The sequence below is a fragment of the Electrona antarctica genome, assembly GCF_951216825.1.
Source record: "Electrona antarctica genome assembly, chromosome: 18".
Taxonomy (NCBI): domain Eukaryota; kingdom Metazoa; phylum Chordata; class Actinopteri; order Myctophiformes; family Myctophidae; genus Electrona; species Electrona antarctica.
In genome coordinates, this window is record NC_136799.1 from 11,149,488 (window position 1) to 11,169,047 (window position 19,560).

Consider the following 19,560-nt stretch of genomic DNA (forward strand, 5'->3'; position numbering starts at 1 on the left):
TATGCCGTTCGAGACCATGGGCTATAGCCCATCGCCATGGTCATAAATGATGAAAAACAAGGATTTGAAAAAAAGACGAAAATGACTCCGAGACGATGGGCTATAGCCCATGGTCTCGAAGTGATTTTCGTCTTTTTTTCAAATCCTCAAAAATGATGCAAAACGGCATGCTATAGTATGCCGTTCGAGACCATGGGCTATAGCCCATCGCCATGGTCATAAATGATGAAAAACAAGGATTTGAAAAAAAGACGAAAATGACTCCGAGACGATGGGCTATAGCCCATGGTCTCGGAGTGATTTTCGTCTTTTTTTCAAATCCTCAAAAATGATGGAAAACGGCATGCTATAGTATGCCGTTCGAGACCATGGGCTATAGCCCATCGCCATGGTCATAAATGATGAAAAACGAGGATTTGAAAAAAAGACGAAAATGACTCCGAGACGATGGGCTATAGCCTATGGTCTCGGAGTGATTTTCGTCTTTTTTTCAAATCCACAAAAATGATGGAAAACGGCATGCGATAGTATGCCGTTCGAGACCATGGGCTATAGCCCATCGCCATGGTCATAAATGATGAAAAACGAGGATTTGAAAAAAAGACGAAAATCACTCCGAGACGATGGGCTATAGCCCATGGTCTCGGAGTGATTTTCGTCTTTTTTTCAAATCCTCAAAGATGATGCAAAACCGCATGCTATAGTATGCCGTTCGAGACCATGGGCTATAGCCCATCGCCATGGTCATAAATGATGAAAAACAAGGATTTGAAAAAAAGACGAAAATGACTCCGAGACGATGGGCTATAGCCCATGGTCTCGGAGTGATTTTCGTCTTTTTTTCAAATCCGATATGGACTCTCTCTGCGTCACTGTCTCTGCGTCACTCTCTCTGCGTCACTGTCTCTGCGTCACTGTCTCTGCGTCACTCTCTCTGCGTCACTGTCTCTGCGTCACTCTCTCTGCGTCACGGTCTCTGCGTCACGGTCTCGGAGTGATTTTCGTCTTTTCTTCAAAACCTCGTTTTTCATCATTTTTGAGGATTTGGACAAAAGACGAAAATCACTCCGAGACCATGGACTATAGCCCATTGTCTCGGAGTGATTTTCGTCTTTTTTTCAAATCCTCATTTTTCATCATTTTTGACCATGGGCTATAGCCCATATCGAACGGCATACTATAGCATGCCGTTTTTCATCATTTTTGAGGATTTGAAAAAAGACGAAAATCACTCGAGACAATGGACTATATATAGCCCATGGTCTCGGACGGCATACTATAGCATGCCGTTTTTCATCATGTTTGAGGATTTGAAAAAAATACGAAAATCACTCGAGACAATGGACTATAGCCCATGGTCTCGGAGTGATTTTCGTCTTTTTCTCAAATACTCGTTTTTCATCATTTTTGACCATGGGCTATAGCCCATCTCGGACGGCATACTATAGCACGCCGTTTTTCATCATTTTTGAGGATTCGAAAAAAAGACGAAAATCACTCGAGACAATGGACTATAGCCCATGGTCTCGGAGTGATTTTCGTCTTTTTCTCAAATACTCGTTTTTCATCATTTTTGACCATGGGCTATAGCCCATCTCGGACGGCATACTATAGCACGCCGTTTTTCATCATCTTTGAGGATTCTCTCTGCGTCACTGTCTCTGCGTCACTCTCTCTGCGTCACTGTCTCTGCGTCACTCTTTCTGCGTCACTGTCTCTGCGTCACTCTCTCTGCGTCACGGTCTCGGAGTGATTTTCGTCTTTTCTTCAAAACCTTGTTTTTCATCATTTTTGAGGATTTGGACAAAAGACGAAAATCCCTCCGAGACCATGGACTATAGCCCATGGTCTCGGATTGATTTTCGTCTTTTTTTCAAATCCTCGTGTTTCATCATTTTTGACCATGGGCTATAGCCCATCTCAGACGGCTTACTATAGCATGCCGTTTTTCATCATTTTTGAGGATTTTAAAAAAAGATGAAAATCACTCCGAGACCTTGGACTATAGCCCATGGTCTCGGAGTGCCTTTCGCTTTTGTGATATTCATCTTTTTTTTTAAATCCTCCGAAATCGGGAAAAACGACATGCTATAGTATGCCCTCCGAGATTCCAAATCCTCAACAATGAAGAATCGCGCACTATAGGTGCGCCACTCAATGACCTTGAACAGTATAAATGACCTTGAACAGTATAAATGACCTTGAGCAGTATAAATGACCTTCATAAGACTGGTAAATGACCTTGACCAGTATAAATTACCTTGACCAGTATAGATGACCTTCATAAGACTATAGTATGGCCTCCGACACCATGGACTATAGCCTTTCGCTTTTCCGTGATTTTTTTCAAATCCTCCGAAATCGTGAAAATCGACATGCTATAGTAGGCCTATGCCCTCCCAGACCATGGACTATAGCTGTATTTGGGTAAAGTGGTGATAAGATAAGAACACATTGAGCTGTATTTGGGTAAAGTGATAATATAAGAACACATTCAAGTATCTCACAATGTATAAAGTTCCCAAACTAACTTTGATGAGTCAGTGTTGTGTTGCTCATAAAACATCACTTCATCACCAATTTTTGCAGAAGAAATATACGTGTGAGAACTTTCTCAAACAAAAATAAGACACTCTCATTTTGTTCTGGGTCTAGTGAACAGAAATCATATGGAATAAATAGACTTGGGAACCTAACTGTAGGGAGTACAAACACAGTAGAGAACCTGGAGGTTATCATCTATGAAAAGGCAACACAATGAGCAGAACATTTAAATAAACCATGTAAATACAACACATTGAGCAGAGCACTCCAGGGAATTGAACCCCGTTCTGGAAAACCAGAAGTACCACACCAGTGCCTTAGTTTGTTTTGTTGTAATTTACAGCGTGAAGAAAAAACGTGACGTCATCATTTTATACCATGGGCTATAGCCCATCTCAGACAGCTTAATATAGCATGCCGTTTTTCATCATTTTTGAGGATTTGAAAAAAAAGGGGAAAATCACTCGAGACAATGGACTTTATCCCATGGTCTCGGAGTGATTTTCGTCTTTTTTTCCTACAGTTAGGTTCCCAAGTCTATTTATTCCATATGATTTCTGTTCACTAGACCCAGAACAAAATGAGAGTCTCTTATTTTTATTTAAATAAACCATGTAAATACAACACATTGAGCAGAGCACTCCAGGGACTTGAACCCTGTTCTGGAAAAGCAGAAGTACCACACCAGTGCCTTAGTTTGTTTTGTTGTAATTTACAGCATGACGAAAAAGCGTGACGAAAAAGTGTGACGAAAAAACGTGACATCATCATTTTTGACCATGGGCTATAGCCCATCTCAGATGGCCGTTTTTCATCATTTTTGAGGATTTGGGTAAAGTGGTGATAAGATAAGCACACATTGAGCTGTATTTGGGTAAAGTGATAATATAAGAACACATTCAAGTATCTCACAATGTATAAAGTTCCCAAACCAACTTTGATGTTCTGTTGCTCATAAAACATCACTTCATCACCAATCTTTGCAGAAGAAATATACGTGTGAGAACTTTCTCAAACAAAAATAAGAGACGTTCTCATACTTTGTTCTGGGTCTAGTGAACAGAATATCATATGTAATAAATAGACTTGGTAACCTAACTGTAGGGAGTACAAACACAGTAGAGAACCTGAGGGTTATCATCTATGAAAAGGATGAACAATGAGCAGAACATTTAAATAAACCATGTAAATACAACAAATTGAGCAGAGCACTGCAGGGACTTGAACCCCGTTCTGGAAAACCAGGAGTACCACACCAGTGCCTTAGTATGTTTTGTTGTAATTTACAGGTCCATTATTTTCATCTTGTTCTCAAATCCTGCAAAATCATGAAAAACGTCATGCAGTCCGAAAATGATAGAGAACACCAACATGACAATAAACAGCAGGAAGGCATGGGCCACAATCCGCCTTCTTGGCAAAGACCACACCACCCATAATCACAATGGTCACAGCAAACTCTGTTGCATCACAACTGGTGGCCAAAAGTCGTAACAAACACCGCTGCCGACCCACAGGAGAATACCATCACACAGTGGTATCAGACCAACCACAATCAGCCAGCCCTCAAACCAAACCCTTCGACCTAGAAGAACTCGAAACTGCAATGGGAAAGTTGAAATCTGGAAAAGTAGCAGGGATTGATGACATAATGGCAGAATGATACAGCACCTGGGACCTAACGCAAAGACCTGGCTCCTGGGGATGCTGAACACAAGCATGGCACAGAAAACCATCCCTTCTGTCTAGAGAAAGGCCAAAGTGGTTGCAATCCCCAAACATGGCAAAGACCCATCATCCCCAAAGAGCTACCGACCCATTTCCCACCTCTGCATCACCTACAAGCTCTATGAGAGGCTGCTACTCCAACGCCTCATGCCACTCATAGACACCAAGCTGACTAAAGACCAAGCTGGTTTCCGTCCCGGCCGCTCCTGTGCTGGACAGAGGTCAACCTCACCCAACACATTGAGGATGGGTCTGAGGGAAAATAAATAACTGGAGCAGCATTCATAGATCTCTCTGCTGCCTACAACACTGTCCAACACCGCACAATGGTCAGGAAACTACTGGACATGACTGGTGACCTGGACCTGTGTCAAGTAATCAAAAGCCTCCTCAACAACAGGCGCTTCTATGTCCAGTTAAATGACCAGAGGAGTAAATGGAAATCCCAAAAGAACGGCCTCCCACAAGGTAGCGTGCTCACCCCCCTCCTTTTCAATATCTACACAAACGACCAGCCACTACGCACAGAATGCCAGCGTTTAATCTACACCGACGACCTCTGCATTACCACCCAACAAGCAGACTTCCAGAAGATTGAGTCACCCATCAAAAACCCAACTATGCAGCTTCCACCTGAGGAACCGAGACGCGAAAAAAGAACTGAGCGTCACTTGGGATGGTCAAAAACCTAACCATACCCACCCCATGTAACTTGGAGTTACACTGGACAGAACACTCTCCTTCAAGAAACAACTGGAGAACACAAAAGCCACGGTCAACACCCACACCCGTAAAATAAGTGTTTACACACCTCATTCAAGTTGCAGGCAGGCAGGCAGGCAGGCAGGCAGTCAGCTTAGTCAGCTCAGCCAGGCCTCTCTCGAGGCCTGGCTCTCTGTCTGCCTGGCCCGGTCTGCCCCGCCCTGCCTTGCAGCAACAGAACCAGCCGGCCTGGCAAGCCAGCCAGCTCAGAATGCGAGCTCAGCAAGCCAGCGCAGCAAAATTTTTACAAGCCCAGACTCAGTTTGTGGCAGACCTTGGCCACAAAGCAGGAAGGGTCGCAGGAAAGCATTGGCAGCTGGCAGGAGGCCCGGGCAGTCAAACCCTACCCTTTGGCTTGGATGACTAATCAAGGGCACTGCACTGGGCCCAGGCAGTCAAACCCTACCCTTTGGCTTGGATGACTAATCAAGGGCACTACAGGCCTGGGCAGTCAAACCCTACCCTTTGGCTTGGATGACTAATCAAAGGCACTGCACTGTTAGGGCTGAGAGCCTGGCTTGCTGGTTCTGTTACTGCAAGGCAGGGCGGGGCAGACCGGGCCAGGCAGACAGAGAGCCAGGCCTCGAGAGAGGCCTGGCTGAGCTGACTAACCCTAACCCTTGGCTGCAATGGCTGAAGTGCGCTGGCTTGGCAGCCTGACTTTCTACACTGGCTGACTGGCGGGGCTGGCTGGCTAGAGCCTTCCAACGGTGTCTACCTTGATCTCCGTCCTAAGAAAGAAAGACAGAAAAAGAAACACGCATAAATTCAGAACGACTTAAACCCTCTATATTTAATAAAATAATTCTGGACAGGAATCCTGTATTGCAGGGGTGCGTCAGTAGCATTACAAAGTTATTGTGACAGTAATACTTGCTATAGTGTGTGTTCAGTAACAGTGTTAAATAGATATTGTGACAGTAATCATTGCTATAGAGTGTGTGTTCAGTAACAGTGTTAAATAGCTCCATATTGTGACAGTAATCATTGCTATAGTGTGTGTTCAGTAACAGGAATATTCCTGTCTCACCAGCTCTTTAATAAATAGTAAAGGGTTAAAATAAATCAGGTAGGTGACAAAACTTCAGCCAATCAGGAGCAAGTAGCTATTTATGAGCTTAATGTTCCAGTTCTCATGTTGTCTGTTACATTACAATTCCACTTTAATCTGTATCCTGACTGCGTTCCTGATGCAATGATTACGGTCACACTATAGAGCTATTTAACACTGTTACTGAACACACACTATAGCAATGATTACTGTCACAATACAGAGCAATTTAATTTAGGTACTTAATCTCCAAAAAACGACACAATTAGAGAATGTAGAAGACTGCTACTTCTGCTCGTTTGTTTATACTATGTTGATTGTTAACATGAGTACCCGTGTTCGATTCCCACCAATTCCAAACTATGTTTCTTTACTTCCCGCCAATTTCAAAGAATGTTTGTCCTTTTACCAACCAAACAACAAACAATACTATTTTCACATCTAGTCGATTATTTATTCAGCATTTGATCCACGGACCACCATTTGATGGCATTTAGCCTCTCAGACCCATTTGAGCCACTGACTGACTGACCACCATTGTGAGATGCTCAAATGCTGATACATCATGTAAACAGACGGCCGACACTAGCAAATCGGCTACATTAACATAAATAAACTAATTCGGCAGATTACACAAATTCTACATTCTCTAATTGTGATGTTACATATACTCCCTTGTTTAAACATGTTCTTATAGTCGAATGGTTAGAGTCAGCGCCATGCAAACACGAGGCCCGTGTTCTCACCCCAGGCGAGGCATAAGCAAGGGGGCAGGCAGGCTTTCCAACGTTGAAGCTCTAGGTCCTAGTGGTAGGACGAGGGACTACAGGCGGACCCGTGGATTCATGACCGGGAAACCCCGTGCAGCTGGGCTTTAACGTTGAGCGCTCGGTTGCCCTACGTCACTCAGGACCTCAAAGTTGAGGTCCTGGGAGGGACTTCCGGCAGTCTTCCGGGTGCTTCAAAACGCCACTGAGCAACTTCCACTGACATGAATAGCTGGGGGGGCGGAGCTTCGCGCTAGTTCAGTCTCTATTATATATATACTCTATGGGCATAAGTCTTTTTCCTTTTTACCAACCAAACATCATACCTATTTGAGCCACTGACTACCATTGTGAGACAAATGGATCGTCCGTGGCTCAAATGCTGAATGAAATGGACCTTTTGACCAGATGTGAAATGCATTTCGTTTGTTTGGTTGGTAAAAAGGAAACAGACTAATGCCTCGACCGGGATTTGAACCCCGGCCCTAATGTTTACAAAGCGGCGACTCTAACCAGTCCACTAGGGGAACTTTGTTCAACAGTGGTGTAGTTACTTTACATATATAAATAACAAGAAACAACAACAAAAACAGCGTTAAGTATTAAAGTAACATTATTATTTACCTGCAGACGACGAGCACGATGGGTGACGTGGCACATTCAACAAACTGATCAAACTTGCATCACTGCGTCTGCGTCGTATTTGAGGGGGTGTCACTTCGTTCCGGTGTGAGGCTCCGCCCATGAGTTTTCCCCGCGAGTTTGAGTTTTTCCCGCGAGTTTGTTGTAGTCATTTGTAGTCCTACTACGTTACATCCGTGTACTAGTAGGCACCAGCTCCCGTCCGCTTCTCAATGTAAATACTAGCAACGCGTGAATCTTTTTACAATTACGTTATTTTTCAGAAAGGAAGCCATTGATGGTTAACATGGGTCTTAATGCTTCCAACCAGAGTAGAATTATTAATGTTCTGTACAAGTGTCTATGACAAAGAAAATATATGATGTGGAAGCTTCCTTGAGTTAAGACCCAGAAGTGGCTCTGGAAGAGCGGGTTACGTCACGGCTTAAATAGTCAATACAGACACTGGTCCCCATCCTGGCACTGTCCTCAGTGGTCTATCGGTCTAGACACCCGATTTTGAATTCGAACTTTATAACTTCATGGGTTCAAACCCCTCTGATGTTTTTCTCAATCATTGATTCACAATAATACCAGAATGCAAGCAGACAGCCCTGTGATTAAACCTTTAGCATTACACTGCAACCACACTGTGGCTACCTTTTTATTCACAATGCAAAGTTATTTAATATATCATGGTGTAGTCTAGCTCTGATCCATAGCTCTAATGGGCATTAGGGCTATGGACCTGCTGTAGTCAGCACAGTAGATTCATATAATCATATTTCAATCGATCTGGGATGTTAAAATTGTGCCAAACTGTGTTCAATTAATTGCCTCTTCTGCCACATTAAATCAGTTACTTATTATTGAGACTCAGAGAGCATGTTGACTTGAATAGCATCTCTGTGTTATAATTAAAGGGTTTGATTGATTGATTAAATTAATATTTTATTAAAAATGTAGAACAGTACAAGTACCGTCAAAACAAAATAATTCACATGCAAGTATAAAGGCATGGTGTTGCAGAGGCAAAAAAGCACTGGTAGTAATAAGTACTATCCAAGCTTCTGGATATAGGGTTGGAAGCCCTACAGCGCTGTGACCTGCTGACTGCCTCACCTTAGTCCTGTTGAAGCCCTACAGCGCTGTGTCCTGCTGACTGCCTCACCTTAATCCTGGTTGGAAGCCCTACAGAGCTGTGACCTGCTGACTGCCTCACCTTAGTCCTGGTTGGAAGCCCTACAGCGCTGTGTCCTGCTGACTGCCTCACCTTAGTCCTGGTTGGAAGCCCTACAGAGCTGTGACCTGCTGACTGCCTCACCTTAGTCCTGGTTGGAAGCCCTACAGCACTGTGACCTGCGGACTGCCTCACCTTAGTCCTGGTTGGAAGCCCTACAGAGCTGTGACCTGCTGACTGCCTCACCTTAGTCCTGGTTGGAAGCCCTACAGAGCTGTGACCTGCTGACTGCCTCACCTTAGTCCTGGTTGGAAGCCCTACAGAGCTGTGACCTGCTGACTGCCTCACCTTAGTCCTGGTTGGAAGCCCTACAGAGCTGTGACCTGCTGACTGCCTCACCTTAGTCCTGGTTGGAAGCCCTACAGAGCTGTGACCTGCTGACTGCCTCACCGTAGTCCTGGTTGGAAGCCCTACAGAGCTGTGACCTGCTGACTGCCTCACCTTAGTCCTGGTTGGAAGCCCTACAGAGCTGTGACCTGCTGACTGCCTCACCGTAGTCCTGGTTGGAAGCCCTACAGAGCTGTGACCTGCTGACTGCCTCACCTTAGTCCTGGTTGGAAGCCCTACAGAGCTGTGACCTGCTGACTGCCTCACCTTAGTGCTGTTGAAGCCCGGCCTACAGGCAGCGCTGTGACCTGCTGACTGCCTCACCTTAGTTCTGGTTGGAAGCCCTACAGCACTGTGACCTGCTAACTCAAAAACGTTTTATATTAAATTAAATTAATATCATGAATAAATTATAAACGGTGTATTGATTAAAGAACCCTATATATATATATATATATATATATATATATATATATATCAGACAGACAGACAGACAGACAGACAGTGATATTATATGTGATTCTTCTTATATCAATTATAGGTATAGCCTATTTCATGCATTTCTGTAGGGTATAATTATTTGAATAAATGGTCTATTTAAAACCAGTATCAATGGACAAATGATAGAATCAATATGAAGCAGGGGTCCTTGGGGAGGTTTCAGGGGGTCCGGGGACCGCCGGGGGTGTCCTTGGTCAGGCTCCAGGGGGGAATTTCTAAAAATAAATCTTCTCTGATCTGGGGGTCCCTGGTACAACATGTTAAGATGGGGGTCCCTGGTACAACATATTTTCAGATAGGGGTCACTGGTACAACATAATGTTCAGATGGGGGTCCATGGAACAACATTTTCAGATGAGGGTCCCTCCTGGTACAACATATGTTCAGATGGGGGGTCCCTGGTAGCCTACAACATGTGTTCAGATGGGGGTCCCTGGTACAACATGTGTTCAGATGGGGGTCCCTGGTACAACATAGTGTTCAGATGGGGGTCCCTGACATTAATTTAATTGGGGACTTGACATGAAAAGCTTTGAGAAGCATTGATTTGCAGCACCTATAATAATCTTCAGACACATGCAGTGTCTGCTGGTGAACACTAGATGACGGCAAAACGTCGGTTTTCCAGTCTGTCCATGACAGACACTTTTTTCCTGATTTTCATCATTTTTCTAAATCCTTCAAAATCATGAAAAATGACATAAAATAGTACAGTATGTCTTCCGAAACCATGAACTATAGTAGGCTATGTCGTTTTTCATGATTTTCATCATTTTTCTAAATCTCCGAAACCATGAACTATATATAGTAGTAGGCATATGTTGTTTTTTCATAGTTTTTGAAATATAGTGCTTTCAAATTTGAGACATTTATAAAGGGTAAATGGCAGATTTTGGCATGTCAAAAATTCACACTTTCTATAATTCAGCTTACTGTGGACACACAAGCTGGAACTTTTTACTTTGAAATGTTTTGTTATTTAACTTAACGCCCAATGCATTCTCAATGGCAATAGCACAAACTTTAATAGGTTCATCTTACCTTTGCCTGAAAATTGCCTGAAAATTTATCTTTGAAATGTTTCATAGTTTTAGAAATATAGTGCTTTCAAATTTGAGAAATTTAGAATGGGGGTTAATGGCAGATCAAAAAGATCACTTTCACCTAGAAACGCTATTCACACTTTTTATAATTCAGCTTATACACTCATGCTTGAACTTTTTACCTTGAAATCTTTTAGTTTCTGAGTTATAGTAGTAGTAGTAGAACCCCCTGGGGACCCCCACACGGTAACTCTGTCATTTCCCAACCATTCCGGATGCGGGACGGCTCACCGGAACCGGGCCGGCCCCCTGGGCACGTTCCTGGGGGTCTGGATGTTCCAGGGACCCTCCGGGGAACTCCACATGGAAACTTGTCAAATAATATAAGAAAGATGCAAAACATTTGAAAATAGCCCATCTACAAGCTCAGCTTGTAGATCTGCTATATTTTCAGATATTTTCTCAATATTGACTTGAACCTGAAGTCAAACTTTGCCTCAACTCCTACAATTCCAAGTCAGGAGTGGGGGGGCCCATGCAGTTCAAAGATGGTTATTTTGGGGGGTTGCGGCCTGAAAAGGTTGAGAAATATATCCATTTTCTAAAACATTTCCCCGATAAGACAAGACCAGATATCTCTACAACACAAAATATTTTTATTTGAATTTCTTATGTTTCGACTGATACATCATCCAACTGTTATGCTTAATTTATGCTTAGAAGCAACTTTAGCAACTAAGTGTAAATCAGGTGTGTACAGTATATGCAGGTCTGTTAGGCACCACAGCCTGCTTAATACATGTGCCTTTTGAAAAGAAAGCATCTGACTAGCGTTGCATCACGATACCGGGCATCCATCACTACAGCAGCAGGTCCAAAATCAGCCTAGAAAAGCTTTCACAGAAATACCGACATGAAAAAACCACATCCAGAGTGTCTAATGGTCACAGTTGTGCACTCTGAGGGGAACGGATAGGTGGGCAGCCTGGGCACCTTGGACATCTGGGCACCTCGCTATAAAATTGGCTATTTTGTCCAAAATATATTTTCAAAATAAATGATTACAACATGCTTAAACATTCAACATTTTTGGGGCCATAAACAAGAAGTTGAAGGATATAAGTCTGATAAATGATGTAATGTGCCTGTTCACATGATCACATCATGTATACTTTACATTTCTTAAGACCATTTTGTTCAAATCTTAAAGTCTTTAATATTTTGGACAAAATAGCCAATTTTACATTGAGGTGCCCAGATATCCAAGGTGCCCAACTGTCCTGTATCCGCTCTGAGACTTTCACAAACACTTTGATTTCTAAACCAGCAACTTACATTCCGTATAACGCAGTAGAACTCCTACTGATGTGTTGCTGTAAGTGATAGTATTAGTTACACTAGAATAGAAAACACTGTTGTCAGAGGACTCTCGTATAGGACGTCAGTGCTGCCCATAGTGGGGTCTGATATAATCAGTCACCATATCGTTGTTGTTGCAAGACACTCTTATCTCCACATTCTTTTTTCTTGTTGCATTTTTTCGTACATTAATATCCCACTTGATCACACTACAGCGTCACACAAAAGCATCGAAAGTAGCAGATCTATACAAGCTCGCAATGCAGCGCAAAGAGACACATTTTGAGCTTGTAGATCTGCTACTCTTTCTATCTTTGAATTTGAATCCTGAAAAGTAACACTTTTAGACATACAGTATGAGGTTTCCACACGACAGACGATATGCTTATTTCTCATGCAAAAATGACATTTAGACCGTTTAATTTAAAACATCTCTCCATATCAGAGTTCCTAGGATGGAAACATTTGAAATAGGGGGACCATGATGTCATAAGTCAATTTGAGAATCTGTGGAGAAAAAAAGGTTGAAGCCCCCTGACTTAATGAGTTGGACAGCAATCCAGTGGTTGTCAAAGTAGGGTCAAGGGACCCTCAGTGGTCCTTGGGGCAATATACTCTCATAGTAAGTAAGTAGCCTTGCCGAGCCATGAGGCCCATAGGGCAGGAGCCTATCTCCTGTTTCTGTAGCGTGAGGCAGCTCGATGTACAAGTACACCCCCTGGACATGACGCTAGTATGTCCCAGGGACTTACACCCAATCCAACCCTTGATGCTGAGTGTCAAGCAGGGAGGCACTGGGTCCCATTTTTTAGAGTCTTTGGTATGACCCGGCCGGGGATTGAACCCCGACCTCCCAGTCACAGGGCGGACACTCTAACCACAAGGCCACTGAGCTGGTATACTCTCATACCAAAATGTAATGATGTGTTCTGTATTATGTACACGTGCAGGTCATAAAATCAAATTATGACTGATTTTACCCAAGGCCCCGATAACAGGTCAATACTATCTACATTAACAACTGGAAATGGAAACATAATCGTACTGAAGTGCCATTGTGCAATTAATTCTGAACTGTGTCTACTATTCTAAACGTTCCTGAAAGTGCTGTAGCAGCTCATTGTGAATAGAACGATTGCATTAGTGTTGATATGGTCATGGTGAGGTCATTGGAGGGTTTCTGACTAAAATATGTAAAAGATAAATACAAGACCTGCCAGACACATGCAGTTTGCTTTGTGGTTTAACTGGAATAGGTATTTATTTAAGTATGGGGAAACGTAAGTAGTAGGAACTGTTTCTCCTTTGTACGCTGTAGCCAAAATAGAATGTCATGAATCTAAAAATAAATGCACATCCTTATAGTTCCATCAAATATTTGGTCTCAGACAATATAGAAAAACTGTTTCACATTTTACTTTCCAAGTTTCCAACCTTTGCTTTCATAATATGATACTTGCTTCAATAGAGAAACATTGTGCTCTTTTTTTACACAGAATCATTGTGGCATTATTGTAACAACCCTGTAACAGAACTGCACATCTTGGCTTGTTTCATTTGCATAGAAGAACCCTTTTGAAGCCTCCTTATTGATTTATAATTTCAAATTTTCCATAAATGTATTAGATGTTGTTACCAAAGCCATCAGCTAACTAGTTTTTTTTTTAACTGTGTTGCCATTAAAATAAAACGCTTTTTAAACTTAACAGAGTGCCTTGGATCTCCTTTGTTATGCCATCAGCTAACGAGTTGAAAAACATCCTAAACAATATCTACACTAACTAAAATTACAAAAGTGCACAAAACAACAGGAAACAGGAAATACACAAAATAACCTACAGTACTGTCTGTTTGATCAGATCATTATCTACAGTCAGATGCAAAATTGTTGCATCCATTCAACGAAGAAAAAAAGTTGTCTTTTAAGGCTTTCCCTGTCGACTCGACACATGACTCTGCCATGCAAATGCACACATTCCATTTTGAGCAGGTTAAAGGGACACAATGACACACAAAGCTGACATCAAAATGAGTACATAATTTCAGTTTAGCCATGAGATGTATCATTCTAAATCACCTTGTCAGGCTTTTCAGGCAAACTGAGAACGAAGGGAAACAAAACCCCTTTAGCCTCCAGAGGCGCTCGGAGTGGCTCCTCGACAAAGAATGCATTCTCCTCCTGCACTATGAACTGAAGCGTCTGGGTCTTGTTCACACAGTAGATGCAGTTCCCAATGACAGTGCTCCGAAATGGCAAATTACTTCCAAGCCTCTGAGACGCGACGTCATGCCACATCTTCACTATGGTGTTGTATTTGAACACGTTGATCCCCTGCTCGCGGTTGACGTCGAAGCGGTAGATGAAGCTCTTGAAGGCCACCATGTCAGTGGATTTCTTCCTACTGTTGTTGAACGGACACTCCTGCCACTCATCCCTCTTGGGGTCGTATTTGAGGAGACGATAGAAGAGAGAGCCTCCAGATATGTAGAGCTCCCCGTTACAGGTGGTGGCCTCGTGGGCCACCGCGAACGCCCCCTTGGGCAAGGCCGCCACCGCGGTCCAACGGTCCATGCGCGGGTCGTACTTCTCCACCGTAAACAGGCATTCCCCTCCGATGGCGTACAGGTACCCGTCCATGGACACCAGCTTGAGCTGCGAGCGGGCCTGCATCAGAGGTCGGACCTCCGTCCAGTTGTTGGTGACAGGGTTGTAACAGAAGACCTTATCGGACACCTTCCCCTTCTCTCCGTACCCTTTGATCCCGCCCGCCACAAACAGGTAGTTATACATGGTACAGATCCCACACCCTTTAGTGTTAATGTCCTCTGGCATCATGGTCAGAGGCCTCCAGTCATTGGCTGCTTCGCTGAAGTAGTAAATCATGTGGTTGTCGTCGAACGACACCACCGACAAGGGGCTCTGCGGTCGGCTGTTGCAGCGGCTCGCCGGCCTGCTCCCGACGCGGTCGAACACGTCGTTGATCTCCGCCACCATCAGAGTCATCTTGCCTTCCATTCTCTTCTTCAGGACCAGGTCCCTCTCCGATCCGGTCAGACGTCCGTACACAGAGGGGTCCTTCAATATCTGGAGAAAGTTGTTGCTCATGAAGCGGTAGGCCGTCTCCTTCAGTTCGTTGAGTCTCTGCTTCTTGGCGATGGTCAGGATCTCGTAGCAGTTGTCTGCAGTGATTTGTTGTGACATGGAGTCCATAGCTGCTTGAACGGCACAGGGCATCTGGAGGACCTTGGCTCCGGTGATGACATCTACCACATTGTCTTTACGCACATTCATCTGGGAAGTGTAAACATAATCTACCAATATGGACATAGTCTTGTAATTGACTCCTTTGACTTTCAGGATGTCCCTCGACAGACGCGCCTTGAAGTAATCGCTCTTCTCCGCCAACACAGACTTGTGAGCGCTGATTTTCTGACCGCTAACTTCAATGATCAGATCGGGCTCCTTCGTAGACGGTGTCCTCTCAGCCCTCTGCCCGCTGTCCCCGTTTCCAACGCACCGTTTCAGCCCCGAGCCCATGTACAGTGGCTCACATTGAGGCGGATCAGCCGCCTGGGAGCTATGAGACAAAGATGGAGCCAGCTGTTCGATGGTTGGCTGTGGGCCAGCGGGGACACAATGAGTGTCAGGCGCGGCAAAGGACGAAGTGACGTTTCCTGGGACAGACTGACCGCACGCAGATCTGTCGGCCCTGCCAGGCAAACCACCACCATCATCCACTTCCTCTTTGGCTCGGTTCGAGTTTTCACTGATGCCGTTTTTAGCTCGCGTGCCGTTCTGGGCCGTGGCGGCGTTAGGCGGCGTGTTAACAGAGGAGTCAGCGTGAACAGAAATGTCATTTGAGATGCGAGTGGTCTTTGAGATGTACAATCCATTGCCCTTCTGGTGGTCAAAATTGTGGTTCGACGTCAAACTACCGTCCAACAGGTACTCCTTCTCAAAGGTTTTAGGCAGACTAAAATCATCGTCATCGTGCTGTAGGAAACCCCCCATGCACGGAGCGTTCCCATTGTTCTTCAGCAGGCCCGGGCACAGCCTCCCCTCTCCCTCGGCCGTGGTGCCGAGTTCAGAGTTCACGGCATGAAGGATGACCTCAGCCTCCACGGTCCTCCTCTGGCCGGCGTCCATCTCGCGTTGTTCACTGCTGACGACGACGGGAATCCCCAGTGGTCATGATGGTGGCGGAGAATATCAAAGCAATCCCCCACAGCTTTTATTGTATGTCATTCACCTGGGAAAGATGACAAGGAGAGGATTTGAAAGTTATTTTAGGGGGACTTTTATAGGGGAGTGACATGCAGCAAATGGCCGGGGGATTCCCACAGGTTCGATTCGAACCTGTGGGACTCGCTGTCAGGCATTAGATCCTTATATGACATGCAGTGGTTCTCAAAGTGCGGTCCGGGGACCTCTTTAGAGGTGTTTCAGGGGGTCGAAATGTGTTAATACAGCATCGCACTCATTTAACCACTTTATCCATGTATACATTGGATATTAAAAAATAGTAGATCTACAAGCTCTCAATGAGTCACTCTTTGTTGCGCTGTGAGCAATTGTTTAACACATTTTGGAAAAATCTCATTTTCTTTCTGGGGGTCTCTGGCTCAACATAATTTCAGATGGGGGTCCGCGGCAAAAGTAGTTTTTATAATTTTTGGGGGTCCTTGACACAAAAAGGTTTTGCACCACTGCCCTAAACAATTGGCTGTTGGAGTTTTTAAAGCACTGGCATAGTATAAGTAGAATAATTACAAGTTGTCATGACCCCTTTTCAACCCTCGGGGGCGCAATTTCTCCTAGAATGAAAGTCAAACAGCCTGACAATTTAAGGCAGAAATACTTACATTTACTTAAAATGTCAGACATTTTTAAATTAAAACAGGTACAATTTAATTACAGTCCTGTCCAACTGTAAATATTGTTCCGGTGTCAACACAGAGGCAACCATAAAAAAACGGCTTCTCTTTTCTATTTTATTGCACAACCTATAGCCTACTGCAACGATCATAATCACCCTGTCCCTGCTTATACGTATATGCTTATCCATTATTTGTAGAAATTCGCGACCCAAGGAGGGACGCATGCCCAGTAGCCCAGTGTGGGTGTTGCATGCATGCGCTCTACTGATGGATGCATTCATTTCTAATATGGGGTGAGGAGGAATGGCTTTGCAGTGTCCATAATAAAAAATAAAAAAACGCTGCTGCATTTTTACATTCCATATCGTATAGAAGTAGCTATACATTCATTAAATCAAATAATTCAAATGGCACAGCACAGCCTACAATAATTCCTTGCAAACTACTGTATGATTTCAGTACTAGAAAGCACACATGCACATACTATAATATTCTAAGAACCTAGCCTACTTACGTTTTGCTGTGATAAATCCACCGCGTCCACAAAGCCTTGTTGTTGTTATGTAAGATGATGTGCTCTGCTTTAAATTCTTTGAACGAGAATCCACCCGAATCATTCCATTTGTTCATTTCATACAACGATTATATTGCCATCCATCCGCTCCATCCAAATGGGTTACAGTATTTCCAAGGTTTTGGAGAGAAAAAAATCCCTGCACGTCAGTATAGGCTAAATGGACACAGCAGGCAGGTCGCTCCATGCCATAGAAGCAGTCCTTATATCAAGGAAGGAGTCTCCTCTGCAGCGCCTCAGATCAGCGACGCTTTGATCTCCAATCTCCTCTCATCATAAGTCCAGGCAGGTCTGGCAGGATCCTCCTGCATGCAGGACTCACTGGTCGTGTTTTGATTTGTACAGTTTGATACACAGTGAGGCAGTTTGGGATGTAAACCACACCCCCCACCTCTCTCTCTCTCTCTCTCTCGGCATTACCCTTAACCCCTACAGTAGACTTTACACACATCACAATCTGGACTGCACAGACAGCAGCTGGAAAGGCAGCATTCCTTTACACACCTTATTTTAGTATGAAATGTCACACGCTCTCCATCTGTTCTGTAGAAGAGAATATTTCCAAAACTACTAACTTTGTTTTAGTTTTTTCTTTTTTTTAGTTTTTTTTAAGTACATTTGAATTAATTTAAATGCAAATGTATTGGTATGCAATGAATTGTGCCAATCATTTTGTATTAACTACAATGGCTGTCCTGAATTGGCTGTATGTCAATTGCCCCAGCTTGCCCTGGGAATATGATTGATTGATTGATTCTTTATTTAAGTGTCATGCAAGAAGCCCAGCCCATGGACTTACAGGACACGTTTTACAGTTTACATGAACAATTACAATAAACCGACATGACGGTTTGCAAACAATGATCAATTGAATACCAAACTGACACTCCAGATCCTTACGAGGCAGATTACATAATATATAACATAAAATAAAATACCATAATAAAATACACCATTAGGCCTGTGACAGGAGACACTAGAGACAATAGAGTACAATAGAATGGTCTATACAATCCTTTTTGGACATGAAGAAGAAATAATGCAATATGTATTTCATATATTGGGTTCTTTTTTTTATTATTATAATTTTTATCCCACGATTATTGTGTCAATTATCTAATGTGCTCCTGGGCTCTACACACCCTCTGCCAAACTGGGGAGGGAGAGCAACAGACTTGAACTCATGCTTCGATAGTTCCTTCATCCAAGTTGCTCCTTTACAGCCGACAGGGGAGTTTCCCTGGTTGGATGTAACGCGCGGAAGGAACACGTTATTCCAACCAGTTCCTTTCCCCTCCATCAGGCGCCCCAGCTGGCCAGGGGGAGGCAGTTTAGAGACCAGGATTACTGCATGTTTTTTGTGAGGGTACCTACCCTAGGGGACACGGGGAGAACATGCAAACTCCACACAGAAAGGCCCTTTTGACAAACCCGCCTCGGGTATGGCCACTGATGACGCGGAGGAGAGAACACGCCGCCAGCACCCACAGCATCGCCAGCGGGAATCGAACCCAGGACCTTCTAGCTGTGAGGCGACAATATTGGGTTCTTTAATGTAACTTCTGAGAAAGTGTCATTGTGTAGCTATAGTAGCCTAATAAACATATAATTAAAAGGTTAAAAATGACCATATGGCGAATATCAATGACACAAGAGGCACACATTACAATTAGAAGTCTGTTACTGAGCAGAACTCAACATGTGGGGAAAATAGCACAACTTTTAGCACGCGAGTACAGATGAGATGGTAACCTCTCCTCTCCTCCATACCATGGATGGAGGACGCACAGTATATCTTTATAATTGACCTTCCCATATAAAAATAGACGTGACTGAGATTAGAGAGTGTATTCAGCTGGGACTCCCTGGGAGGTTTAATGTTGCCATCATATGTTGACTATTTTAAGAATAAAACAAACACACACACACACAGTTTCCATGGAAATACCAGGATCAAGTGAAACAAAAGATGTCGAATTCCAGTTATAGGGTGCTTTGCGCTTGTGTGATTAATGCCAAACTGATAAGGCCAGGTCAGAGGAACTGATAATACGTACAGTCAGAGGAACTGATAATACGTACAGTCAGAGGAACAGATAGCTGCGTACAGTCAGAGGAACAGATAGCTGCGTACAGTGAATATCAGTGGTGGAAAAAAATAGTCT

At 43.7% G+C, this 19,560-nt stretch overlaps 1 protein-coding gene across 1 annotated transcript; it reads right to left on the reverse strand.

Annotated features, from left to right (window-relative positions):
• Positions 1–11,223: 11,223 nt before the first annotated feature.
• Positions 11,224–17,591, reverse strand: kbtbd11 (kelch repeat and BTB (POZ) domain containing 11). Its single transcript, XM_079528968.1, has 2 exons — positions 17,336–17,591; positions 11,224–16,193 (listed from the first exon to the last, which is right to left on the reverse strand). Exon 2 carries the CDS (start codon positions 16,088–16,090, stop codon positions 14,012–14,014), a length of 2,079 nt encoding a protein of 692 aa, XP_079385094.1. The 5' UTR covers positions 16,091–16,193; positions 17,336–17,591; the 3' UTR covers positions 11,224–14,011.
• Positions 17,592–19,560: the final 1,969 nt, after the last annotated feature.